Source organism: Ctenocephalides felis, unplaced genomic scaffold (assembly GCF_003426905.1).
Source record: "Ctenocephalides felis isolate EL2017-DRISC unplaced genomic scaffold, ASM342690v1 CF-g0.4_SCAFFOLD_01170, whole genome shotgun sequence".
Lineage (NCBI taxonomy): Eukaryota > Metazoa > Arthropoda > Insecta > Siphonaptera > Pulicidae > Ctenocephalides > Ctenocephalides felis.
The window spans coordinates 78,873,978-78,901,795 of NW_020537324.1; the positions used below are offsets into that span (position 1 = coordinate 78,873,978).

At 28.1% G+C, this 27,818-nt stretch overlaps 3 protein-coding genes across 3 annotated transcripts; 2 read left to right on the plus strand and 1 right to left on the minus strand.

The window, feature by feature from the left end:
• Positions 1 to 764: 764 nt before the first annotated feature.
• LOC113367694 (exocyst complex component 8) lies at positions 765 to 12,464 on the minus strand. The gene is made up of 12 exons (XM_026609274.1): positions 12,330 to 12,464; positions 12,106 to 12,261; positions 10,574 to 10,705; positions 10,260 to 10,485; positions 7,825 to 8,123; positions 6,123 to 6,304; positions 5,897 to 6,034; positions 3,999 to 4,197; positions 2,434 to 2,639; positions 1,430 to 1,574; positions 1,179 to 1,360; positions 765 to 914 (listed from the first exon to the last, which is right to left on the minus strand). The coding sequence occupies exons 1-12, from the start codon at positions 12,379 to 12,381 to the stop codon at positions 765 to 767; spliced, it is 2,067 nt and encodes a 688-aa protein (XP_026465059.1). The 5' UTR covers positions 12,382 to 12,464.
• Positions 12,465 to 15,788: 3,324 nt separating this feature from the next.
• Positions 15,789 to 19,579, plus strand: LOC113367695 (fatty acyl-CoA reductase 1-like). Its single transcript, XM_026609275.1, has 12 exons — positions 15,789 to 15,852; positions 17,441 to 17,571; positions 17,653 to 17,807; positions 17,867 to 18,106; positions 18,176 to 18,285; positions 18,351 to 18,434; positions 18,494 to 18,602; positions 18,664 to 18,835; positions 18,905 to 18,975; positions 19,045 to 19,170; positions 19,243 to 19,371; positions 19,434 to 19,579. The coding sequence occupies exons 1-12, from the start codon at positions 15,789 to 15,791 to the stop codon at positions 19,543 to 19,545; spliced, it is 1,503 nt and encodes a 500-aa protein (XP_026465060.1). The 3' UTR covers positions 19,546 to 19,579.
• Positions 19,580 to 21,203: 1,624 nt separating this feature from the next.
• Positions 21,204 to 26,129, plus strand: LOC113367696 (fatty acyl-CoA reductase 1-like). The gene is made up of 12 exons (XM_026609276.1): positions 21,204 to 21,267; positions 22,958 to 23,088; positions 23,165 to 23,319; positions 23,379 to 23,618; positions 23,690 to 23,799; positions 23,865 to 23,948; positions 25,081 to 25,189; positions 25,245 to 25,416; positions 25,489 to 25,559; positions 25,626 to 25,751; positions 25,824 to 25,952; positions 26,018 to 26,129. The coding sequence occupies exons 1-12, from the start codon at positions 21,204 to 21,206 to the stop codon at positions 26,127 to 26,129; spliced, it is 1,503 nt and encodes a 500-aa protein (XP_026465061.1).
• Positions 26,130 to 27,818: the final 1,689 nt, after the last annotated feature.

Genomic DNA, 27,818 nt, shown 5'->3' on the forward strand with positions numbered 1-27,818 from the left:
ATAGTACTGAATTACCAAATCAATCATAAATTTAATTTTGAATAAATAATAAACTTGTTCTACTATTTATTTATAATCATCATAATATACTGAAACACTCTTAATATACAAAATGAAAGAGTGAAGAAAATAAAAAGAATAAAAAATATATATTGAATTGAATATGAAACAAAATTAGGAAAAATAATATAAAATAATGACAAAGATGCATTAATAATATAAATATAAAAAGAAAGATGAAATCTGATTAAATAATAACAATCCAGCAACAAAATCTAGCTTATCGCTTATTTAGCATGTTCAAATCTCAAATAAATATATTAAATCTCAAATATCACCTCATATAAATTTTAGTGAAAACTTTGATTTGAACCCAATGGCTACAAATATATGTCTTCCACCACTACTTATTCAAAAGTCTCGTATATTTTTATTATCCATAATAATTTCTATCATTTATTTCCAGGAACTCCTATTCAAAAGAACAATCGGAGAAGTTGCCATCGAACGACTACTAGGCGACATACTCAATGGAGCACATTAATAAAACTAAAAATTCAATATTAAATTATACATTTTATTATTTATTTATTATTAAAATAATTGTTAGGCATTTTATAAATGTTTGAATTAGATGTAAACGAAATTAAACAAAATATATAAATCTCTTAATATGATAAATCATTGTACCAAAATCATTTTATATATATATATATATATATATATATATATATATATATATATATATATATATATATATTATCTTACAAATATTCTGTGCTGTAAGACTTTGTAGGTCCAGCTAAAGCCTTAAGTGCAGGGCTTGGAAAACCCGTAGATTTTTCAAACTTTTCGGTAACCAGCGGTAATACTTTTTCAACCAGGAAGGTACGATTTTTACTCAGGAAACCAGACTGCAGATAAAGTAAGAAATAATATATATATATATATATATATATATATATATATATATGAGTAAGTTCTTGTGGGGCGATACATCAAAGAATAAAAGCCAAATATGGAATTAAAGATTAATTTATAAATCTTTGCTTTTTATTCTTTGATGTATCGCCCACAAGAACTTTATATCTCAACATCAAATCAACAACTAAATCATATATATATATATATATATATAATATATATATATATATATATATATAAATCAATCTACTTACATCAACTTTTTCACTTTGCGAAGGCCTAACTTTAATATGCGCTGAAAACATATCGCACAGCAAGGCCTCTGATAAATGTCGTCGTTCAACAGGCATTCCCAAAACACCACAAGCCGTTCCAATCAAAATAAATTGCTTTGTGAAACTTAAAGTACTTGGACTTAATGTAATCCACGTATCGCCTGAAAAAAATCCATCTAATTAATAATATGTTTGAAGTCAAGTACACATTTGATGTTTAGTGTACTTACCTGATATATATGATTGGACATCTATGCCGTACGATTTCATTTCATCAATTAAAGCTTTTACAGCAGCCTTGTGATGTAGATTCGTCGGTTGCCATCGGTCGTCGTTTCTTGTAATGGCACTGTCGCATAAACGAGTCTTCCAATCCTAAAGGATAATTGAAACAGTAATGTAAAGTAATATAAGTAACCATTATTATTATATTATAACTAGCAAACCCGACGAACTCCGTTTCGCCGCCAGATGGTTTCGTGAAAAAGATGAAGAAATTGTTTGTTTGTTTTATATTTGAAAAGGAAACATTTGATTTTATTATACAACAGTAATAAATTTATTTCGATTACAAAAATGAAGTGTTTTTTAGTTGAACTTCTCTAAGTAAATGAAAGTGAATCCGCAAATTATCCGTTTTATTGAAGTGCTCTTTGGTAAACCACATTTTTTGTTTTGTGGTCGGACGTTAACACAAACAAAGCGGATGGCTTTCAAACTCGTGAACAGGCAACGTATAACTGCCCATGTGAAAAACAATGATTTTCTAAATAATCTATTTGAAATTTATCCCGCAAACACTAAGCTATTGGCCTTGCGACTTGTTATTGCGAACGCAAGGCGAACTGGAAATTGCAATCGTTTGAAGTCAAACGAAAGACCAGTCGGAATCATTGGTATGTCACCAAATCGCCAGCAATTTTTGATTGAATGGTGAAATTCAGCGCGTGTACATCGTTATTCTTTGCGGCAAAAATTGCTCGTTGACTTAACCAAGCATAATTCTGATAATTCTCACTCATGTCATTACTCGAATTTTTAATTACGGTGCGTGAAATTCCAGCAAGTTGCATTAGGGCACGACGCCATTCGCATCTAATTTTTTTTTAAAACCTAGCGGAGCCCGAGACCTTTCCAACGAATGCATAATCGTCGAAATCGGTTCGCGCGTTCTGGAGTTATATCGTCAGGAAGGAAAACCCGACTTATTTCTATATATATGTAGATTATTTACTTGTAACGCTTTCTCCACTGGAATCCTCAACAAGCCTTCCAACCTGTACCCTAGGTCTAAGCCTAATTCTGTGAGTTGACTGCAAGGTTTTCTAACAGCATCGACACAGACTGCAATATCTTGTAAAGGAGTTCCTGGTGACATCCAATGTTTCACTAGGTGACTTATGAAGACTCCTAACTCCACACCGGTCCATACAACAAAAGCTAAAAAATAAATAAAAATTATAATATATATATATATACAGTAGAATCCGATTAGTCGGATATATTGACAACCACTTAATATGACGTAATCGCACTAAGAATTTGGTTTGCATATAAAATTCTTTAAAAAAACAGTTGTCTAGTCGGATATATTGACATCGCTTACATTGACATGTCGCTTATAATGACCCATTTTTACAAAAAAATATGTAAAAATATGTAAAAATATGAAAACAATTGCTATGTCTTTTGTGCACAATAGCACCAGGAACTGTTTTTACAATAAAATTATGTAAACAAATCAATCAAAAATTACTGTTTACTTACATTAAAAAATCACATTTGCATGTTTATGGTTAAAGTAGACCAATTATTAATGGTCCACCACGGATATCTCGTAAACAAATAAAACTACTTTTTTTTTTAACAAAAATATTTGATAAAGTAGAGGGCAAAAAATGTATAAATTTATAACCAGCCATCATCTAGCTTAATTCTTATGACTTTGCTATCAGAAGATAAGCAGCACATGAGTGGGATAAAAAGGACCAGCAGAACCTTTATTTTGGCGAAGGTGTAAGCAATAAAATAGTAAAATTTAAAAAAAAGTAATTTTTCCGGAGATTAATTAAATAAATTGTTATTCCGGCTCGTCTGATGAATATTTTTGACCAATAGCAGATCAATGTAATATACTGTGTTATCTTTGTAACAAATGTACCCACAGAATTAATATTTTGCATTGGTTCAATAAAGTAGCGTAAAATCCAATAGAATAAATTGCATCTGTTTGCACCCTGGTTGCCCCACTTTACCCCGTATGCGAGGTAAAATGGGTCAGATACCAAATTTTAAAAAAATAGTAAAAAAATATTATTTATATAATTAAATAATTATTAATTTATGTGAATTTTTTTCTGTACATAGTTCGATAGATGCTTGTTTGATGTGTGTTATGTGTTGCAAGGTTCATTGGGTTTAGACAGTATTGGGTTTTGACTGAAAGTCAAATTGGACCTGGCCCTGCCCTACCCTATGTCAATTTTATTTTATATTAAATTTTAATATGTGTCAATTTTATTTTATATTAAATTTTAATGTGTCATTTTTATTTTTAATTAAATTGTATGTATAGGCTTTTCTTTTAAATTACTAAAACATGTGACGTTTTTTCATATTAAATTAGTTTTTCTTCAGTAAGCTTTGTACGACGACCGGTTAATATGGCGAGATTTCGGCGTCCCTTCGATGTCATACTAAGCGGATTCTACTGTATATATATACATATATATATATATATATATATATATATATATATATATATATATGTATGTATTTAAGGATATAAATTCTATTTACCACTGAAGCATGATTTCTCGTTAGCGAATAATTTCAAGAATTCCCGACAGACTTCGGCAATATCACAAAAGAAGAGTTCAGCAAGTTTAGGCACAGGACTCGACATCAGGCCAATATGAGCATGGGGTCCTTCACGTCTTGCCTGCCTTTGTCCAGCTCGTAGGGCGTTACTTGATACTTTTAGGAAAAGATCACAAGCCTATGGAAATACAAATCAAAAATTATAGTCAACTAGTGACAAATTAATTAAATTATTAATTAACAAAAAAATTAAGACACATTTCTGAAACTTCCCGTACCGTAATTAAACATTCAAAGAATAAAAATAATCAGTCAACAAAAATGTCTATGAATAAAAGTTATAAAAACGAGAATTTTCATCATTTGTTCCTTGTAGACAGAATGTGAAAACTTATTAGATTAGACAACGTTGTTTATACATGTTTGAATGAAATATATATAAACAAAATCTAATTAAGCGTACTTATTGTTAAAATAAATATATTTTATTTTAAATGCATAAATTTATCGTTCGCGAAATATATGCACTGAGTTAACAATTTGAAATAGTATCAACTATACAAACATAAAAAGTATTATAAAAATTAAAAAAAAAATACATACATGGCATTCGAACCCGACCAGTTTTGACTTTCTTATCTACTAATGCTAACCAACTCAGCTATAACGACATGCTCACGCGCAACGCTATGAGCGGATATCTAAATTCTAATCGAAATTTCTGCACTTTTTGCTATGTATCTTCAGAACGGCTAGACCTGCCTATACCAAAACCTAATCTGCACGTCTCCACATCAATACGAATCGAATGTTTTTTGAATTATTCAAATCGGTTGATCGGTGTCTCCGAAATCGTCGACGAAAATTTGTATCTGCACGCATACACACACATACACACATACACACATACATACATACACACATATACATCAATTTTTAAATAAAACATATTTGAATATATAAGCATATTTATATATAAAAGATCAGTATAAAACTTTTATAAGTATCGGAAATTAAATAAATTGCCGATTATAAAATATTTATTCTTTAATACAGTGATAAATTTTATAAATTTATCTGAACAAACCTTTACATTGCCAAAACAAATGATCCAACAAAACTCAACGTCAATTATTATTTTTTTTCCTCGCTTACTAAAATTGACGCGACCTGCCAATCTCCCACATGAGTAAAAAAGCCACATCAATATTTATATTAAAATTTGCAATTCTTATCGAATTACATTATTTTTATTTATAATTCAATTCAAATTAATTGTAAGAAATATTTTATCCATAGAGTTGATTGAGCAATAGGTTAATATTGAAATATGATGGATTTCATTACCAAAGATGTTGAATAAAAATTATTTTATATTTCATGATTGGTTAAAAAATTTATTTGCATCGTTGGAAAGGTCTCGGACTCCGCAAGGTTTATAGCAAAAAAAATTGAAAAAAGGTTAAAAAAAAGCGATATTTCTTTTTTCACATAAAGCGTCATCTCTGATACTTAGCATGTACTACAAACTAATACTTTTCGTTTGACTGCTACTCATTTGTTTGACAGCTACTCATTGTTCTCTGCTCAGTTAATTTCATGTGACAAACGGGCATTGTGTTCTCTGTGAAATTGTGCAAAAATAGTAAAAAATATAAGTTATTTGTTTCCTTTCCTAACATTTCAATTGGTAACCATCAAATCAATCACGTGCATTGTCCAAATTTTTATTCAATTTCAACAGCAGGCAATTTTTTTCTTCATCTTTTAATCACCAAACGAAATGTTACATAAAATGAAACCATCTGGTGGTAAAACGGAGTTTGCCCGGTTTGCTAGTATGTATATATATATATAAAACAGAATATTTATATTACCTGAGATGCATGATTAAGTTGTACTAATAATTTAACAGTGTTCCTAGAAGCTCTTAAGGCAGCACATAAGGATCTTCCTTGGGGAACTGCCAGCTCTGACATCAATACATTGGCTAAGGAGGCTTTACCATTTTCAATCTGGAAAAGATAAAAATTCAGATGTACCAAATTACTTTTATGTTTAAACTTTAACTAGTTTAATTTAATAATTTGACTCACTACTCACTTTTGTTTTTAGTTCGCCCAATGTCGGACAGTTTTGTTCGTTAGTTTTAATATATTCTTGTGTTTGTTGAAGTAATACTAAGGCATCATCAAAATGACGTTGGGCAACTAATACTTGCAATTCGTCAGGCGATTGCATTACCCAATCGGGGTGTACTGGCTTTTCTATTTCGTTTAAGGAATCTAAAATAGTAAAACATAATAAATAAATAAATTAGGATACATAAATATATATATATATATATATATATATATAAGATAACCAAAGTGCAGCCCTGCATATATATATATGTATATATATATATATATATATATATATATATATATATATTTTAAATGGTAGAGTCTTGGATTTGTGAATATTTTGTAGAGTTTCGAACAAGAATCCAAAAAGTAATAAAAAACAAAAAAGTAATAAAAAACAAAATAAGTTTTTTAATAAACTATTTCTTTATTTATTTATTTACTGTCGACGTTTCGGAACTAGGTACGTTCCATCTTCAGGACATCTGTTAAGAAACATGATCTCGATAAGATTAAAGCAAACAATATGTTTAAGAAAAGAAAATGGATTTTTTAATTAACAAAATAGTTGAAAATTTAATGTACAGAAATATGACAATATGATCAAAATGAAAATGATAAAAATAAATGAGTGGATTATATAACAGGATATTAAAAATGATAAAAAATTTTGAAAGTTTTAAGTAAAAGTTAACGAAAAAATTGAATTAAATACCTGTATGATTGAATATACGTTAGCACTTTTTCACTAAAAAAGATTTTATCAAAAAATGAATTTATGAGTTACTTTTCAGCCGAATAGGTAAATTTTGTAAACAAAATTACTATAAGTTCTGTCTTTTTTAAGTTTATTATTTGAAAACAAACAATATTATTCTCTCGATGTTATGAGATCGGCTGTTGGTAATAAACTGAATCTGAGTAACGCGCACACGTGTAACCACTTCAGAATTGTAAGGATGTGTGTGTGTGTGTCTTTTTATATATACCTACCGGGTCGGTCCTACCTTGAATGTGATGCATGCAAAAAATGCGGGCGCACGCCTTAGTGGGCGCCAAAACGAGATTCGAAAATAAAATTCTCAATATAGTTTTTTTTTCAATATAATTCAAGAAACATATATTTTCTTTGCATTTTTCACTAATTTTTGAGCAATATTTAAGATGCAGTTTTGGATATTTTAAATAATGAAAAATCACAGTAAAATAATTCAACATAAAGCACCATGATTTGTTTAATAGAATAAATCGCATAAAATCTCCAAAATAAATAAGTAAAATTTTTCAAAAATATTATTTCAAGCAATAATAAACATACTGAAATGTTTGGATGTCCTAAAAAGTTTGGATTGAAAATAAGAATTTAGAAGTACTTTGGTAGTGATTATGAAGAACCAGCGAATCGTCACGATATTCTAAATAAATTTAAAATCAATGTGCTTTTATATTATATATCTAATTTTTTGTGTACTAAATCCAGAGTTATTAAATTTAAAAAGAAATAACGTAAATATTCTTAAAATTTTAATGATAAACTGTTAAAACAGTTAAAATAATAAGGGGGGGGGAGGCGCTAGAAAAAAAATTGCATGCGGGCGCTGAGGACCCCAGGACCGCCCCTGTATATATATATATATATATATATATATATATATATATGTATATGTCTATTATCTCACTTGTACTATATGAACTCTGCTCATCACTGATACTCCGATCAATTGACTTCAGATCCTTTTTCCTGGGCGGCCTCTTTGTCTCCTCAACATTTGTCTCGGTGTGTTGCACTTTTTTGGATTTCTCAAACTTTTCAAGCCACTCGCTTTTGCTTGTCGGATTACTACATTGTAGAACTCTGGTATCGGGAAAGACTAGTAATTTAAATGCATTTTGTACTGGCCCTAAATCTCTAGCATTAACTACGGCTAATGTTCCTATGGAGTAAATTACATCGAACTGGAAACGCTTGGGACCGCGTCTGAAAAAAATAATAAATATAATAGAATTAAGATGTTTGTTTAGATTATGAACTTTATCACTATGCGAGGTTACATTACATAAGTGAGACGTAACATTAACGTAACATTATGTTACGTTTATGTTCGCAAGTGTTCATTGAAAATACAACAAATACTGAATCCATTTTTTTATATTCATCGTTGTAGTTTAGTTAATTGATATAATTGATATATATTATTATATATCAAATGAAAGCTAATAAAATTATCTATAAATGTGCATAACAATTCATATAACGCGTCTAGCAAAATTTTATACAATTTATTTTTAAACTTCGAAATCAAAATGGCGTGTCTATAACATTAGTTTCAGAGGTTGCGGTTTTTTTATATCCACGTTATATTATACATGATATATTATATTTTATTATATATCAAATGAAAGCGAATAAAATTATCTATAAATGTGGATAACAATTTATATAACATTTCTAACAAAATTTTATACAATTTTTTTTAAACGTTGAAATCAAAATGGCGTGCCTATATAACATTAGTTTCAGCAGTTTCGGTGTTTGATATGATATCCATGTTTATTTTATTATAAAGAATTAAAAATATAACAACAGTATTATATATTGTTAAAAACCTAATAAAATCGTCCACAAATCTGTATATAACATTTGAAAATTATTTAGGAAAAGTCTGTGAAGTTTAAAATTTACTATCTAGTTATAAGCCATTAATTAGAGATTTGATTGGTTACATATTTTCATTTTTGGCAATATTGTAATAAAATTTATCAATGTATCATTATATATCATTTAAAAGTCAATAAAATTATCTATAAATCTGTATATAACAACTTGTAAATGTTAGAACAAAATTATATCAAAACAATTTATTAAACTTTGCAATTAAAATCTTTGTCAAGCTCCTACTTTGTTTTAGCTTCAACGCTTTGATTTATAATTACATTTATTTGATTGTACTTTAATTAAAAATATTATTATTATTATTATATACAATTAGAAAGCTAATTAAATTATCTATAAATCGGTGTATAATAATTCATAACGTTTCTAACAAATTTATATTAAAAAAAAAGTTTGAACTTTGAAATAAAAATGGCGTCTATAATATTAGTTACATCGGTTACGGTTTTTATATCCATGTTTATTTTAATATAAATAATTAAAAATATAGCAATAGTATTATATATTGTTGGAAAGCTAATAAAATTGTCTACAAAATTCTATATAACGTTTAATAACTTTTCGAACAAAATTAAATATAAAAAATATGTAAAGTTTAAAATTTAGTATCAAGTTACTAACCATTGGTGGATTTCATTAGTTATATTTTTTTATATTCAGCATTATTATGGCAAAATTTATTTATATTTATATGTATTATAATATGTCATTCAAAAGTCAATAAAATTATCTATAAATCTGTATATAACAACTTGTAACTGTTAGAACAAAATTATATAAAATAATTCATCAAACTTAGCAATAAAAATCTTTGTCATGCTCCCCCATTGTTTTAGCTTCAATGCTTTGGTTTATAATTATATTTATTTTGTTATACTTAATTTAAAAATATTATTATAATATATCATTAGAAAGCTAATTAAATTATCTATAAATCTGTATATAAAATTTTGTAACTGTTAGAACAAAATTATATAAAAATAATTCATCAAACTTAGCAATAAAAATCTTTGTCATGCTCCCACATTGTTTTAGCTTCAATGCTTTGGTTTATAATTATATTTATTTTGTTATACTTAATTTAAAAATATTATTATTATTATTATATATTATTAGAAAGACAATTAACAAGAAAAAATAGTTAAACTTTATAAAATTAGCAAATAAGTTTTCCTGCTAAAAACAAACTTCACCTTCTATTATTATTATTATTATTATTTGCTTTTATTTTATATTAAATCATCATACTACAGATATCATTTTAATAAAAATACTATCCTTTATTTTGTACTCTTTTTGTTTAAATTTATGTTATTGTTCGTTATTGTTACTTGATGTTAAATTAATTAGCAGTTGTAACAAATATTGTAATTAAAGAAAAAAAACGTCAATAAGTTAGTAATAAATATAAATGAATATAAATAATAAATTTTCTTTTACCTTGATGGCATCCATGTAGCAACTAAAAGTATGTCATTAAACAGAAATAAATGTACACGTCTCAAAGGCCCATGATTCAGTGGCTCTAATTCCAATAAATCCCCTTCGTGCAGAAGAACTCTATCAGGGACTGAATCTAATTCTGTAGTTAGGCCTTCAACTCGATTAATAACTGATTGGATATCATTTTTGTTCTTTTCTTCTACTGATATGGTATCTTCATTCTCTGTAAAAGATAAATTAGATAGAAATAATATGTATATATATATATATATATATATATATATGTATATATAGGTAATATATATTATTACCTTTATCATTTTTATCGCCTTGACTGAATGGATCCCTCGTTTTACCAGTAATAGATGAAGTGGCTATGGCAGATAAAAGAACTTTTTGTTCTCCTAATAAATGTGATAGTTGATACATTTCAGATTCCAAATCTGCATTTTGATATACAAATTAAGGATAGTATATATTGTTAAGCCTTATTTTGAAATCCTTTAATATCATTCTAGAATTCTTTTGGAATATTTTATAAATTATAATTATTTATTTTTAAGTGGACACTGGACGCAGGTACATATATTTTTTTTACAATAGCCTAAGTAACTTTTTGTTCTTTCAATTATTTTCTTATTATAAATTTATACTTTCATTTTAAAAAAAATTCAATTTACAAACAGATGTTCAATATTTTAAAAAAAATTCAATTTACAAACAGATGTTCAATATTTAGTATAAAAATCTGCATTAATATGGATTATAGGATCTTTATAAATTATAATATAATTAGTATAATATAGTAGTTTATATTTGTAAGCTACCCCTTCCAGACAGAGTTTTTAATATTTATATTTATATTTATATTTTAAATATATTTATATTTATATTTTAATTTATATTTATATTATTTATTATATTTATAAGTATATTTATATTTATAAGTATATTTATATTTATATTTATATTTATATGTATGTTATCTATTATATTTATAAGTATATTTATATTTATGCATTTTTGCGATTTTTATGTTATATTTTAAGTTTGAAGGTTAGTATACATAAAGTCGTGATAATAGGCACCTCAACCAGTCGTAAAGAAACTTAGTTGCTCAAATAATTTAATAAATTTAATGTTGTCATTTAACATTTAACTATGAATAACAGATTACATCAGATTTTTTAAAGTGTAGTAAATGTAAAAAGGGAGTGAAATGACAAAGACATTATCAAAATATAATTAGTGCCTTAACATATATAATTTATTAACCACTTAATGCACACATTTTTTGTAAATGAACTAGCAACAGATCATCATATAAGAAATTGACAAAAACATGTTCGAGTGTAGTTTAGTTTATAATAACAAACAAAGGAATCGACACACAAACCCACAAAACATGTTGATGTATGTAAAAAAAGGTTGTACTTGAAGTATTAAATTTTTTGAAAATTTTCACATTAATATGTATAGTAAGATATAATATTTTTGGTAATCCCATAGTCCAACAAGTTGTAATAAGTTTAAAAAATCCTATGAAGAACTGAGTTCATTGGGTGGTTAATTGATATGATTAATTAATATGATTTAGATAGTAAAGTAAATTATAAGAGTAGTTCAACACTACTATATGGAATATTTAGCAAATTGATCTTATAGATGTATGTATCAGTATAAAAAAATTGTTATGCCAAATGTTTCAAATGATTCGAGCAGTATAAAAAATAAAGCCAGTTCTCTATGAAATATTTGAAAGTTATGAATATTCTGGTAGATTTTACATAACTACAAAACCCTTCTACAATAGTTACTACTATGTCATTTATCCAAAGGATACGTGAAATCTCTTTAGCAGTTTCAATAAACTGCATATAGTTCTGGTAAACATTTTTCTTCAACGAATTAGCAGTTTCATCACTCAAAGCCTGTATTTTAACCTTCTCCTGTTGCAATTCCTGTCCACCGATGCATTTTTGCGTTAATTCTTTAACATCTGAAACAAAAATTTGCACAAAATCAAAAAAACACTTCTCACAATCTTTTAATTATGGTTATATTTACATTCGTCCGCATTGAAGTCGTGTGAGTTGAATTTTTCTATGAATTCGTTCATTTTTAATGGATTTGTGTACTTAAAAATACATTATGATAAATTAATTCTACATAGTTATCACTAAGAGGAGTATTGCTTAAACGTCAAACTTATAAATAGAGAGGTGACAGATGACAGAAACGTCAAACGAGTGACAGCTGTCAAAAACATGGCTGACCACAGTGAAGTTGGTGAGTTGGTTTGACAGTTGATGAAAGATTCAAATTTGAATTATTAAAATAATGATAATATTTATATATACATAAATAAAAATATTAAAATAAAGCTAAACGTTTTTATCTCTTCTTACATTGACATTTTAGCAATAGAAGAGTAAAAGTATAATTATATTTTATATTTTACCTCTTTTAAATATTTTTTTTACTATTGGTAATTGGAGTGTGATTTTGATAACAAATGTTTTTAAAAATATAACATAGATAAACAAGTATAAATATAATTTAAATATAATTAATTGTTATATATTAATATTCAAAAAATTATAAAACTATATAACTATGAAATGAAGAGCATCTCATATAGTAGTAATAATAATTATTAAAAATATATTAATATTTAAGACATTTTACAATCTTGTATATATATATATATATATATAAATAAATAAATAATAATCTCATATTTTGTAATGATGTATGTAAATATACTCCTCCTAAACGATTATTCGGATTTTGATAAATCTTTCTAAAGTTTGTTAAGGAAATTTTTTAACATGTATGTGATTATAAAAATATAGTAATATTTTAGAAATAAATAGTAAAAATTGCAAAACGACATGTCATTGTTTCTTATTGAAAATATTTCAGACATTGTTTAGCATTGAAAACAAATAAGAACTTTCACCTGCCAAAAATTTCAATTCACTTATGAGCCTAGACAATATTAGAATATGTAGAATAAATTCATGATTATGAATTAGAAAAATGTATTGTCTATATTATTATTGCCAAAAAGCAGCTGAAGATGTGACAGAAATTAAAATAATATAATTTACAGTATATGTATGGCAGATTGGATGATACACATATGAATAGGATTTGAATTATATGAGCAGTTCATGATCACAAAAAGTTCTTATAAATGTAAGTGAAAATATATTAATTATTCTACACTCATACATATGATTAAATAAATACAATATATACACATATACACCTTTCTTTACATATATAGTAATTGTTTTAATATGTATTATGTATATATATATATATATATATATATATATATATATATACATAATACATATTAAAACAATTACAAAAAATTATAATTAAAATAAAAAAATAAAATTACAAAATTAAGACCTTAGACCCTAATAAGCAGATCAAATGTTTAAAAACTTCATTTGAGGTAATAATATATTAATAAATAATTAAAAGTGTTTACACTACATATGAATAAAGGTATAAATTTAAAAAATATATACATACACGCATAGATATACATAAAAATACGTTTTAATAAATAAAAAAAAATAGAATTACATTTTTAAAAAAATATAAATCATAATATATATTTAAGTGAACAAATAATTATATAAATATATAAATATATATCATTCATCAGAATACAAATAAAATTATTATCAAAAATTATGTTTACAAAATTTTAAATTAATAAATAATAATAAATTGATTTAAATAATAAGTTAAAATTAAAATTAATATAATACATTTACTAAAACTTAGGTAAATAAATATATAAATATAAAAAAATATTTATCAAAATACATTTATTAATTATATTAATATAAAAATAAGCAATACTCGACAAATTGCAAACAAATAAAATATATAATGACCAGAATAATTAATACAAGAAAACTAATAAGTTGAGAAAAATATAAATATAGAACAATATATATTATAAAAATAAAATAATACAAAAATAAATATTAAATCCTTTGCACGTGTATATGTCACTGAATTGCTCCTAAACGGCTGGACCAATTTTGACTAAACTTTTTGTCAAAGTCCTAATAGATTTATAGAAAGTAAAGAATCAAAAACAAATAATAATCATTTAGCAATAAAGAAAAAATAGCAAAAAATAGCTCATAATTGTTTATCATTTAAAGTTTTGTTTAAATATCAATTCATTTAAAAAGTTGTACATAAATTCTGATATATGTTAGTTGTATAATATATATATATATATATATATATATATATATATATATAGAATTATTACAGCTTAACATTTATCTATTAATGTTTAAAACATCAAAATGCAAATGAGTCTCGACTTCGCAATGAAGGCCCCATTTCAGGGTTCAGGTGCAAAAGTGACCCCCATTTGAATTTATGTCGTGTCACTGTCATATTTTTTATATTATTGTAGCACTTTGGAATTTTAAATGCGGGTCAAATAATAAACGATAAAGTATTGATATGTATATATATACATATTCACAAAACTAATAAAAAATGCATATTTTAGAATTTACTGCAATTTACTAGTTTACTGTGTATTTTTCAGCAATTGTGTATTTTTCTCTGGTTATATATCGATGTCATTTTTTTATATATAATTGCCAGAAGATGTACCATATGTCTATGTAGAATAGTTGTAAATACATAACAATTTACTAGTTATGACTATTCAAAAATTTAAATTTTTTGAATAGTTTTGAAAAAATCTAAAATTTTCACCAAAATCATTGTTTTCTTAATTTTTCCAAAAATCGTTTATGCAAAAATTCTGAATAAAAATATGTACCTACTTTTTAGTTAATTTTAAACGTAATATTTGTTGAAAGATTTTCAAACAAAACCAATTTTTCAGAATGTACAAAAGAACGATCAAGCTGTTGAAAATCATCTAAAAATGAAGTAACAATTTTTTATTTTGAAAGTCAATATTTTAACAATTTTCACATTACACATTGAAGTTTATAATAAATTCATTATTATTCATCAAATATATTTAACACATGAAAACTAATTTAAGAATTTTAATTAATCTAGTATACGTTTCGAGTTCCGATTTGATTCATCCTTAGTTAGTGCAATATAGTGGACTCCTGAGAAAAATTGTTACTTTATATATATATATATATATATATATATATATATATATATATACACGTGTATATTAATATTCAAAATTATTAGAACCTATCCTCGCATAATGAACAATAGACTAATTTAATAGATACAATTTAATATTATAATTAATAAACAATTACTATTGTGCCATTTAAAAAAATCATAAAGATGAAATCGCACTCATAATTCAAGACAGTTTCAAACTACCATCTGAATCAAAAACATTCTTTAATAAAATAATTTTTATTAACAACCCTCAGTGAAATTATCCGAAGGATGCACATTGATTAATAAGTTGTAGTGACTAAAGATCTATAAAAAATATTAATAATAAATAAAATTGTGTGATTAGTGATAAAAATGATTGTGCCGACTATTCCACAGTTTTTCAAAGATAAAGAGATTTTTATCACTGGAGGCAGCGGTAGGTACATAAATATATATAATAGTAAAGAGAAAATTCAAATCAGGTCTTAAATATACTTTACATTTTACAAAGTCTTACATATTTCTCGAGATACTATTTAGTGCCTAAAAAACTATATCTTTAAAAAATAGCAAACAATGACAAAAAGACGTGCATAATATATACTATATTGTACTAGAAATCGGTCAACCTGAAACGAAGGCTAGATCCAGGTTGATGTCAAAATCTGCGTACCTGTATCTCAGGGAAAACCCAATATTAACTGGAATTTTGTCAGTTAATTCATAACTTAATATTGTTATTCTCATATTTATTATTATTATTTCATTTATTATGCACGTCTTTTGTTCTACGTGTAAGTTATAGTAATCGCGAAAAAATCGAAAATAATCTTTTTTATACATATTTACGTTTCAGGTGTCTGAACATTTTAGCATACCTTAGAAAACTGAACGTATGTGTGTGTGCATGTGTGTGCGGATACAAATTTTCGTCGACGACTTCAGGAACACGGTTCAACCAATTTGATTAAAAAAAACATTCAATTCCTATTGATAGAGATACGTGCTGATTAGTTTTTGGCAAAGGCAGGTTAAGCCGTTTTAGAGATACGGGACAAAAAATGCCAAAAATGTGAAATCAGTTTTTAAGAGAACAGAGCGTCCGATTTCAATATTTCAAATACATTTTTTACTAGTCTTGAAAAAATAAAAATTTAATTAAATATATGAGAAGGCAGGTCTAGCGGTTTCGGAGATCTAGTAAAAAAATTTAAAAAAAATCCATTTGGCGGTCAAAAATGATCATTAGACATATGCACATCAAATTATTAGATATTTTATAGAAGCTTCAATAATAAGTATAAATTTTGTTTACATTTTTATGGGATCCGTAACATCGTTTGTCTGAGACTGCGACGCGGCGCTTACGCGCTTCGATATTTCGTCTCTATGCAAATAAAGCAGCGAGATTGCTTTGAAAACAAATTTCCAAAATATAATTTTGTTTCATCAAAAAGTCTCTTCTTGTAGTACGCGGCATACATAATCACGTCATAGTTCATTTTTGTTATTATTTTTGTATTACTGTTTTTATTTTATTTTTATTTTAACTTTTTTCATTTTATATTCAATTTATTGCTTTTTTTTGTATTTTTGTATTTTTTGTTGCTCATATCAATTTTGTAAATAAGACATTAAAGTCTTGATTAACAAAAATAAATTGTAACAAAAAAAAAAAAAAAAGTCTCTTCTTAAAAAAGTCTTTCTTTATTTTAAAATTTCTCAGAAATCTAATTTTTTCAAAGTTTAAAGAAAAATTTTAATCTTTTTTAAAAAATTTAATTTTTGTTTCTGAAAGTTCCAGGAATTTGCCTTAAGGCGCGATGCTACTAGTTGTGGTATTTCTGTTATAAACGCACGGAAGACTTAAACATTTTTTTTGAATCCAACTAAGTTATTTTTCTATTTTAACTTCTCCAAGAACAAGTTTTACCAGAAAATCTAAGTTGCAAAATTTTTCATATCGGAATATTTATGCAATTCACATTTAGGCAAAATGCCACTTACACCTAATTTAATTCCAGGTTTTATAGGAAAAGTTCTATTAGAGAAGATTTTAAGGAGTTGTCCCGACTTCAAAGTCATCTATTTGCTTCTGAGAGAGAAAAAGGGCAAACCGATTGTGGAGCGACTCGAGGACATTTTACAAAATGAGGTAACACTAGATAATAATTATTGAAATCTGGCAACACTAAACTCTAATACTTGATATTATTTTATTTATTATCTTTTACAGTTATTTAATTTGGCACGAGAAAAAAATCCCAAAGTATTTAAAAAAGTGGTGGCTGTATCTGGTGACGTCAGTCAACTTCAATTGGGTTTAAACGAATCTGACAAACAACTAGTACTCAGATCGGAAATTGTATTTCACGTAGCCGCCAGTGTCAGGTTGGTCAAATCATGATGTTTGATCCAAACAAAAATAATTTATCTTGTGCAATTGTTAGATTCGACGATCCCTTAAGAAAGGCAACCATGATGAACACTCGAGGAACCCGTGAAATTATGGATCTAATGTTGCAAATGCCAAATTTGGTGGTTGGTGTCCACGTCTCGACTACTTATTGCAACACTGATAAAGACACCATAGAGGAAAAAGTGTACAGAGACCACGGAGATTGGAGGGAAGCCATCAGACTGGCTGAAAACTATAATGATGACTATAAATTTGCAAGCCTCACCGAAAAGTAAGTAGTATCAGGTCCCAAAACATAAAAAGCTAATTATCAGAATATATGTGTTTTGGTTAATTTTAGATGTCTAGGTGGATTAAAGAATACATATCTGTACACCAAACATCTAGCTGAAAATATTGTAGAAGACTACAGCGACAGACTGCCCTTGGTTTTATACAGACCAGGCATTGGTAAGTACACACTTCTGACAAATCACCATTCATAAATTTGTATGGTGTTATATTTTCATTTGCAGTCGTGTCTGCGTGGAAGGAACCAATACCAGGATGGGTTGACAATTTGAATGGGCCTATAGGTTTAAATGTAGCCGTTGGAAAAGGTAAATACTTAACAATACTAGTTGGTAACATGTTTTATTAATATTTTGTATCTATTCAGGTCTTTTAAGGGTGATGCATACTGACCCAAAAGTCGTACTGGACTACGCACCAGTAGATGTAATTGTCAAAGGCATCTTGGTCGCTGCTTGGAATAAAGTGAATCAAAGGTAACTTGCACCTATTCTATTTAATCACTGTCCGACTGTAATTTATCCTTTTGATATTTAGGGATCCACAAAAAAATCTACCTGTCTACAACTGTTCGGTTGGCGATAAATTTATTTTGACCCAAGAACACGCCTACGAAATCGGTATGGAAGTTAACTCGAAGACGCCTTATAGGACTTTCTGGTACCCAAGATGCACGTTTACCGAGAGTTGGATCAAATTTTGGTTATTGGTAAAACAGATTATGTAATATTAAACCACTGGACTTAGACAACTACGTTGTATCTAATTTATCTTGCAGTTTTTCTTCTACAACATTATACCAGGATCCATCCTGGACAGCCTTTTAAAAATCACAGGACACAAACCGATGTAAGTAAAAACTTTGGTGAAAACATACTTTGTTTATTATTTGCTAATTAATTTAATAATTTGATTAAGATTGATGAGGATTCTGCGAAAAGCCTATGTAGCCATTTTGGCAGTCGGATATTTTGCGACGAGGAATTGGAACTTCAAAAGTGATAACTTTTGGGATTTGCTGCACAATTTGTTACCCGAAGACAGGTGGGCAGAGTTTAACATATTATATGACAATATGAAAATTGAATTCGAAATTATCAATTGTTTTTCTAACAGAAATGATTTCGACTACGACATGAAAACCTTTGACGCCTATGAATTTGCATGGAATGGTAGGCTAGGTTCATCCAGGTATCTTTTGAAGGAGCCAGAAAATCCTGCCGAATACAAAAAGATATACAACAGGTAGAAAAATAAATATGAATGTTTATTCTATTCTATTAAATTTATGGTTTGTTTACTTCTAGGAATAAAATTCTGTACTACACAATAGTGTACGCACTTTTGGGCACTTTGGTCTACTTGGTATTCTCGTCCAGATGTTTCAAGTGTATCGTCAAGGAATACATTGTAGTCTAATCATATGTAAAAATTAAAATAAATTTGGTATAAATAAACGCATTAATAATTATTTAACAATATTTTAATATCAAATATTATGAATATTTAATAATAAATCTTATTCATTGCAAAGCCAAGAAAATAATTTTGCAGAGTGAAATTAACTTGTGGCTCATGGCATTGTGCCTTAAGGCAAATTGCTGGAACTTTCCGTACCAAAAATTAAAATTTTGAAAAAACCTTTAAAATTTTTTGAAACCGTTGAAAAAAAATAGATTTTTGAGAATTTTGAAATTTTTATAAAAATCGTTTTTTTTTTGAAAAATTAGTTTTTTTTATATTTAGATTTTTTTATACATTGAATTTTTCTGAAAATTTTTAACTTTTTTCCAAAGCAATCGTGCTGCGTGGCTGTTTTAGAGAATAAATTTCGAAGCGCGTAAGCGACGCATCGCTGTCTTACAGATAAACATTGACGCCGTAATGTAAACAAAATTCATACATATTATTAAAATCTCTAAAAAAATATCTGATAATTTGATGTGCATATGTCTAATGATCATTTTTGATCGCAAAATGTAAACGGTACTTCATTATGTCAATACAAACAAAATGTTTTTTGAATTGTTCAAATCGGACGCTCCGTTCTCTCGAAAACTGAATTTTAATTTTTGGCTCTCTTTGTCTCGTATCTTCGAAACGGCTGGAACTGCCTTTGCCAAAAACTAATGAGCACATCTCCTTACCAATAGGAATCGAATGTTTTTTGAACAATTCAAATCGGTTGATCCGTGTTCCCGAAATCGTCGACGAAAAATTGTATCCGCACATACATACACACACATACATCCATTTTTTCTGAAGTATGCCAAAATGTTCAGAAACCTTCGAAACGTAAAGATATACAAAAATTCATTTTCGATTTTTTTGCGATTACTATAACTTACCCTACGGAAAGTTAATAAAATAAAAAAACGGCCTGGCCGATCTACTACTCTAATCAGCACGATTGCAAATGATACTTTCGGAAAGTTTTTGAATTTTCAAAAGCGTATCAGAATTTTTGGCAAAAACGTGGACGAAAATTTTTAAACTTTTCGCAAAAACATGGACTAAAATTTTTGAAATCGGTTTAACTATTCTTAACAAAACATCGACAAACGGTCAACTTTTGGCTACCATAGATGAACACACATACTTTATTTAATTTTGGCTTCAATTCAGATTCAGAATGACTCAAAACATGAAATTAGATAATCGGATTTTCGTCGATATCACGATTTTCAGAAAGTTAAAAAGAAAAAACTCTAAACTGAACAATTTTCAAATCAAAATAACACCTATTTATAGGTATAGATTTATTAATATTCAATAATATTAAAATCTATACAGAAGCCTTTCCTGTAAACAATATGCTAATAATAAAAATCTGTAAACATTTTAATATTAAAATTAATAAACTATCGCTTTGACCTATTGAAAAAAATCATAAAGATCAGAAATCGCACTCATGATTCCAAGACAGTTTTGAGCTACCATCTGAATCAAAAACATTCTATAATAGAATTATATTTATTAACGACCCTCAGTGAAATTATCAAAAAAAATGTACATTGTTTAAAAGATAGTGATAATATATATATAATAATAAAAATCAATAAATCTTGGTGATGAAAATGGTTGTGCCGACTATTCCACAGTTTTTCAAAGATAAAGAGATTTTTATCACTGGTGGCAGCGGTAGGTACATAAAATGTATATATGTATAAATGTATGTATATAATTTTGTTTATTATGTTTTATAATTTTTTTTATAGTTCTTAGTTAGAATCTTCTAAATTTTATGCAACATTAAAAAATCAGAAATTTTATTTACAAAGTTACTAATTACAAATTTGCGAGAAGTCTACAAGTACTACTATTGCAGAAGTATTAAAAGTATTTTCAGTGAGTGAGAAAAGTTATGTTCATTTTGAAAGTTTCGACACTGAATGTGTGTCATCAATCCAAGCCAAGAAAAATACAAATGTAAAACGGAAAAATAATTTAATTAAAGCACACAAAATGCAGAAAAAATACTGTACTTACTACTTGTATTACATTTCTAAATTTATGTAATCTGTTGAAACGCATCGTTCATAAAAATCTAATGGTTTGAAATATATAAAAAAAAAAGAGTGCGCGTAAGGATCACACGCGATTGAAGTAAAACTTTTAATATTGTATGAGTAGGCAATTAAGATAAAAATAAAAAAAACATCATATTTGAATTTTAAAAATCATCTTTTAATAATCATATAACATCAATAATAATAAGATCTCCTGAGCATCGGCACAGCTGTCCTACTGATATTAAGAGTTTGAATATGATGTGAAGCTTTCTTCCTAATTTTGTTACCTATCTTACCGGGAAATTCAAACCATAAACGTAGAAGTTCATCATTATCGCCACGTTCTATGTACACTAATTTTCCCACACAACCATTAGCTAAGCCATCACTTACATCGATATTAGTTGTTATTATGTAAAATTTATTCAGAACTAAAATTATTTCATACGGCAAACCCCCGGTATCAATAACCGATTTTTGTGAAACTGCTGACGAATGTATGATTGTTGATCTGTCGCATGGCAACCTACATAAATATCCGTGGCAGTAGATATTATTTTGTCTTCAACGAGATTCAATATAAATTTATTATATTCCATGGCACATTTATTCTCTAAGAAAAGTCTTATTCCATGAGGACATAATACAGCAACCTCTTCTTTTGTAAAAAAAACGTGATTCAATTAATGCAAGTTCATATAGGGTTTAGCGGGTTTAGCGCTCGACTTACGCATGACATGACGGGAGTGGATACTCGCGACATCAGCGCTTACGGCGTCGTAGTGTTCAACTACACGTTGGCATTTTCGTTGCATTTGTACGGATTTACACCCGTGTCGCGCCTAAAAATTTTTACACCCATATCGCGCCTAAAGAAGTTTTACTTCAAAAATTAGGGATCGATTCTGACGCATACAGACCAATGTTATTGTTCAAGGGACAAATTCGTTCTAAATATTGACAAAAGCCACGTGGTTGCTGTACAGTCAGGCGTTTTTCTCAGGTTGTCAGATGGAAAACCTGACCTAGAAACCGCATGAATGTCAGAAAAAACGATGTTAGATCTTTTTTCTAACAGGGCCTTTCTAACTCAGCTTCATAACATACGAGTGACGTTGCAGTCTATGTGTAAAACGCCTGAATGCACAGCAAACACCACGACATTTTGACAGTATGATTCAGTAGCAGAATGTATGAAAGTTGGAGTGTAACATGGCCTTGCCATAACATTGGTCTGTTTTGAGGCAGAATCGGCCCCTTAATTTAATATCGACCACAGAGTGCTGTATAACCTTCTTGATATAATTATTCTTATTTAGGTTTTTTAGGAAAAGTCCTGATAGAGAAGATTCTAAGGAGTTGTCCCGATTTCAAAGTGATCTATTTGCTTCTGAGGGAGAAAAAGGGCAAACCGATTGAGGAGCGACTCGAGGACATTTTACAAAATGAGGTAACACTAGATAATAATTATTGAAATCTGGCAACACTACACACTAATACTTGAGATAATTTTATTACTTTTACAGTTATTCAGTTTAGTCAAAGAAAAAACGCCTGAACTATTTAAAAAAGTGGTGGCAGTATCTGGTGACGTCAGTCAACTCCAATTAGGTCTAAACGAATCTGACAAACAATTAGTACTCAGGTCAGAAATTGTATTTCACGTAGCCGCCAATGTCAGGTAGGTCCAACAATAATATTTAACCCAAACAGAAATAATTTATCTTGTGCATTTGTTAGATTCGATGACCATTTAACAAAGGCAACTTTGATGAATACTCGAGGAACACGAGAAATTATGGAACTGATGTTACAAATGCCTAATTTGGTGGTTGGTGTCCACGTCTCGACTACTTATTGCAACACTGATAAAGACACCATAGAGGAAAAAGTGTACAGAGACCACGGAGATTGGAGGGAAGCCATCAGACTGGCTGAGGACTATGATGATGAATATAATATTGCATGCCTCACCGAAAAGTAAGAAGGGATCAGGTTCCAAAACACGAGAAACCAATTATCAAGATATATATGTTTTTAGTTATTTGCAGATGTCTTGGAAGATTAAGAAATACATATCTGTACACCAAACATTTGGCTGAAAATATTGTAGAAGACTACAGCGACAGACTGCCCTTGGTTTTATACAGACCAGGAATTGGTATGTAGCAACTTCTGACAAATTAACATTTATAAATTTATCTGGTGTTATATTTCCATTTGTAGTCGTATCTGCGTGGAAGGAACCAATACCAGGATGGGCCGATAATCTCAATGGACCTATAAGTTTTAATATTGCCGGTGCAAAAGGTAATTATTGGACGACATTAGTTGCTAATAGGGAATGCAATACCGATGGAAAATTTCAATACTGGTATTTCGGTAATTTTTCATTTTAAAACCGGAATACCGGTAAATTACCGGTATTTTTATTATCTTAAACAAACTTAAACAAAATTGAAAGTTACTAGTACAAATATAAAAAAATGTATATACAACTACATCTATATTCAACTAAACAATAAAAACAATAAAATAAACTAATAAGTTTATTTTTTAAAATAATAATTTAACAAAATTATATCCAATTTAGTTAATTCATTATCACTATCGAGTCTATCGAGCACTTTTCACCAAAAACAAACTTATGAGTAAGAAAGACCAAGAACTCACAAAAGATCATATTACATTATTATAATAAACTGTATTGTCTGTATCCGATGTGTTAAATTAGCATAATCTCCAATATTTAAAAAAAATATTGTTTCTACACTAATTTAAGATCGGATACTTTGTCGAGATAAATAATAAGTTACTATAATTGTTGAGTATTGTTATTTAAAACAATGTGATGCTTCTATAGTATTTTCAAACTTCGAAACATTTTCGAAAAATAATATTTCATAATTGTAATAAGAAGCAAAGATATTTAGTAATTATCATAATTATTATGTATGAGTTAGAAAAAAATAAAGATTACGCAGGGGTAATCTGTATGATATAAAATATTTTGGCGCAAATATCACTTAAAAAACCGTTACATTTTTACATAAGATGAAACAAACATCATTATCTATCAGTCCAATTCTATTTATTGTAACACAAAATGAAGCCTTTAGTATAGCAATAAATATTCAATTTATTGACGAGTTGAGGTAATATTTGACATTTGTTTATCCTACAGAATCACTTAAAGATATAGCTAATTATGCGATTATGGAATTTAACGATAAATTTGTTCCGAGAAATTTAAACTTTAGTGTATTATGTATCAAATAGCGCTTATGTAAAAATACCAAAAATACCAGTATTTTTAGGGTAAATACCGGTAAAAATACCGCCGAAAAATCGGGCAGTTTACCGGTAATTCGGTATACCGGTAAACCGGTGTTGCATTCCCTAGTTGCTAATAGCTTTTATGAATGTTTTTGTAACTATTTAGGTCTTCTAAGGGCGATGTACGCCGACCCAAAACTCATTTTGGACTACACACCAGTAGATGTAATTATCAAAGGCCTCCTGGTAGCAACTTGGAATAAAGTGACTAAGAGGTAATTTACAGCCTTACTACATAATCCAATTTTCATTTGTTTTTTTGGAATTTAGGGGTCCTCAAAAAAATCTACCGGTCTACAACTGTTCGGTTTACAATAAATTTGTGATAACCCAAGAACGCGCCTATCAAATCGGTATGAAAATGAATTCGAAGACGCCATTTAAGAATTTCTGGTACCCTAGATGCACGTTTACCGGCAGTTGGAAAAAATTTTGGTTATTGGTAAAACCGACTATGTTTCAAGTATATAGCATACTATAGACAACTATTCTGTATATATTTTCTCGCTTTCAGTTTTTCTTCTGCAACATAATACCAGGATTCATCCTGGACAGCCTTTTAAAAGTCACAGGACACAAACCAATGTAAGTAGAACCTTGGTGACTCAAAACTTTTTTTTACTTGGTAATAAATTCATTAATTTGATTAAGATTGATGAAGATTCTGCGAAAAATTTATGTTGCCATTTTGGCCTTAGGATATTTTGCGACAAGGAATTGGGACTTTAAAAGTGATAACTTTTGGAATTTGCTGCAAAATTTATTACCCGAAGACAGGTGAGTAGAGTTTAATATATCACGTGACAATATTATTATTAAATTTGAAATTATCAATTGTTTATACCACAGAAATGATTTCGACTACGACATGAAAACCTTTGACGCCTATGAATTTGCATGGAACTTCAGGATGGGATCAGCCAAGTATCTTCTGAAGGAACCAGAAAATCCTGCCGAATACAAAAAGATTTACAAGAGGTAAAAACAAAAAGTATTAAAAATATTCAAATAGTTAATTAAATTTATAAAATGTTTACTTCCAGAAATAAGATTCTGTACTACAGCATAGTTTACGCGCTTTTGGGCACTTCGGTCTACTTAGTATTTTCATCCAGATATTTAAAGTGTATCGTCAAGAAATACATTGCAATGTAGAAATATTCACAATCAAAATTAATTTATTTTCAACAAATTTTTAAACAAATAATTAAGAAATATAGTAATAGCTGAACCCGATGATGATCCAGATTTAAAAAAATTGATGCATAATTTGGATAAACATATCTTAGAAATTATTTAGTTTTATTTATAGGTTATGAAAAATATTATATAAGACATTATAAAAGAGATATTTTACTTCCAATTATGTAAATAAATAAAATAATGAACTAGCTTCCTGATACGTGTATTTGATCAACTTCATCGATAATAATTGGAATTAGCTATTTAGATAAAATGATCAATTGATTACTTCAAAAACTAGTGTTATGTACGGCATCGTGCCTTAAGGTAAATTGCTGGAACTTCCCGTACCGTAAGGAAATGTTCGAAGAATATTGAATGTTTTAAAATGGATTATTATAAATATTGTAACATTGTCTAATATTTATAGGAATTATATAAACTGAATTGCAAAGTTGAAGATATTTGTTTAAAGTATATTAGAATTTAAGTCAAAATTACAATTAAAATCAGAATTATTTTCTATATACAAAAAAAATATTTTTTGAAAAATAAAATTGAAACATTTTTTTTTACCAAAAGCAACTGTTTTGTCAACACAAGCTGAAACTTTTTCGAATTATTCAAAAACTGCCATTTTGTGCACATTTAGCTCTGTATCTCCGAAACCGCTGGACCTGCCTTTGCCAAAAACTAATCACCCCCCCCTCCCCGTCATTACAAATTGAATGTTTTTCGGATCATTCAAATCGGATACTCCGTTCACTCAAAAACTCGATTTATGCCAAAAACTAATCAGCACATCTCCTTATCAATAGGAATCGAATGTTTTTTGAACCATTCAAATCGGTTGATTCGTGCGCCCGCAAACGTGACTGGAAATTTGTATCCATACATACATATACACATACACATCCATTTTTTCTGAGGTATGCCAAAATATTCAGAAACCTTCAAAACGTCGAGAAATGCTAAATTTTAATTTCGATTTTTGGCCGATTACAATAACTTACCCTACGGGAAGTTAATAAAGATTCCGCTTTCATCAAAAACGATTTTCAATTGATGTCATTTTTATTGTATCTGCAATTGTATAAATTAAATTAATTTGTTAAACACATTTCATTTCATCCATTTCGGGTTACAAAAATGTATTTTATTTAAAGGTGAAAATTCTAGACTTTGATGAATTTTCATGATTCAACTGTTTATCGTAGGCCTATAATATTTTGATATGTTATTTCACACTACAAAATGTAACGTTATATAAAAAAAATTTTCATCAAAATTGCAAAAAAAAATCAACATTTAGCTAAGAAAAAATAGCTCGGCCGATCTTTACTAAAAACTAATCGACGCGACTCCCAATCAAAAACTTTCGAACAGTTTTTGAATTTTCAAAATAGATTTAAGATTGTGAAACGTAGACAATTTTTTTTTTACTTTCTTGGTAATTATACAGAAGCGGCTTGGCTGATCGTTGTGCAAAACTGGCAAACGTTAGTCATTATCGAATGGCTTTTAAATTTTTGAAAACGGTCCAGCCGTTCTTTTGAGAAAACTTCGACAGAAGATCAAAAAACTCTTTCCCTCTCACACATATACTTTTTCCAAATTTGGTCTCATTCCATTCAGAATGTTTTGAAACGTCGAGTAAACATG

What these genes read in the sequence shown, in the direction of transcription:
- LOC113367694 (XM_026609274.1), bottom strand. Translation starts at nt 12,381, where the DNA reads ATGAACGAATTCATAGAAAAATTCAACTCACACGACTTCAATGCGGAC. An exon ending in AACTGCTAAAGAGATTTCAC is followed by an intron (nt 10,706 to 12,105) that starts GTATCCTTTGGA and finishes ATCAAAATGCAG; the next exon opens with ATTTGGAATCTGAAATGTAT. An exon ending in TGTCCAATCATATATATCAG is followed by an intron (nt 1,361 to 1,429) that starts GTAAGTACACTA and finishes GATTTTTTTCAG; the next exon opens with GCGATACGTGGATTACATTA.
- LOC113367696 (XM_026609276.1), top strand. Translation starts at nt 21,204, where the DNA reads ATGGTTGTGCCGACTATTCCACAGTTTTTCAAAGATAAAGAGATTTTT. An exon ending in TTTTATCACTGGTGGCAGCG is followed by an intron (nt 21,268 to 22,957) that starts GTAGGTACATAA and finishes ATTCTTATTTAG; the next exon opens with GTTTTTTAGGAAAAGTCCTG. An exon ending in TACAAAAAGATTTACAAGAG is followed by an intron (nt 25,953 to 26,017) that starts GTAAAAACAAAA and finishes GTTTACTTCCAG; the next exon opens with AAATAAGATTCTGTACTACA.
- LOC113367695 (XM_026609275.1), top strand. Translation starts at nt 15,789, where the DNA reads ATGATTGTGCCGACTATTCCACAGTTTTTCAAAGATAAAGAGATTTTT. An exon ending in ATCACAGGACACAAACCGAT is followed by an intron (nt 18,976 to 19,044) that starts GTAAGTAAAAAC and finishes AATTTGATTAAG; the next exon opens with ATTGATGAGGATTCTGCGAA. An exon ending in AATTTGTTACCCGAAGACAG is followed by an intron (nt 19,171 to 19,242) that starts GTGGGCAGAGTT and finishes TTTTTCTAACAG; the next exon opens with AAATGATTTCGACTACGACA.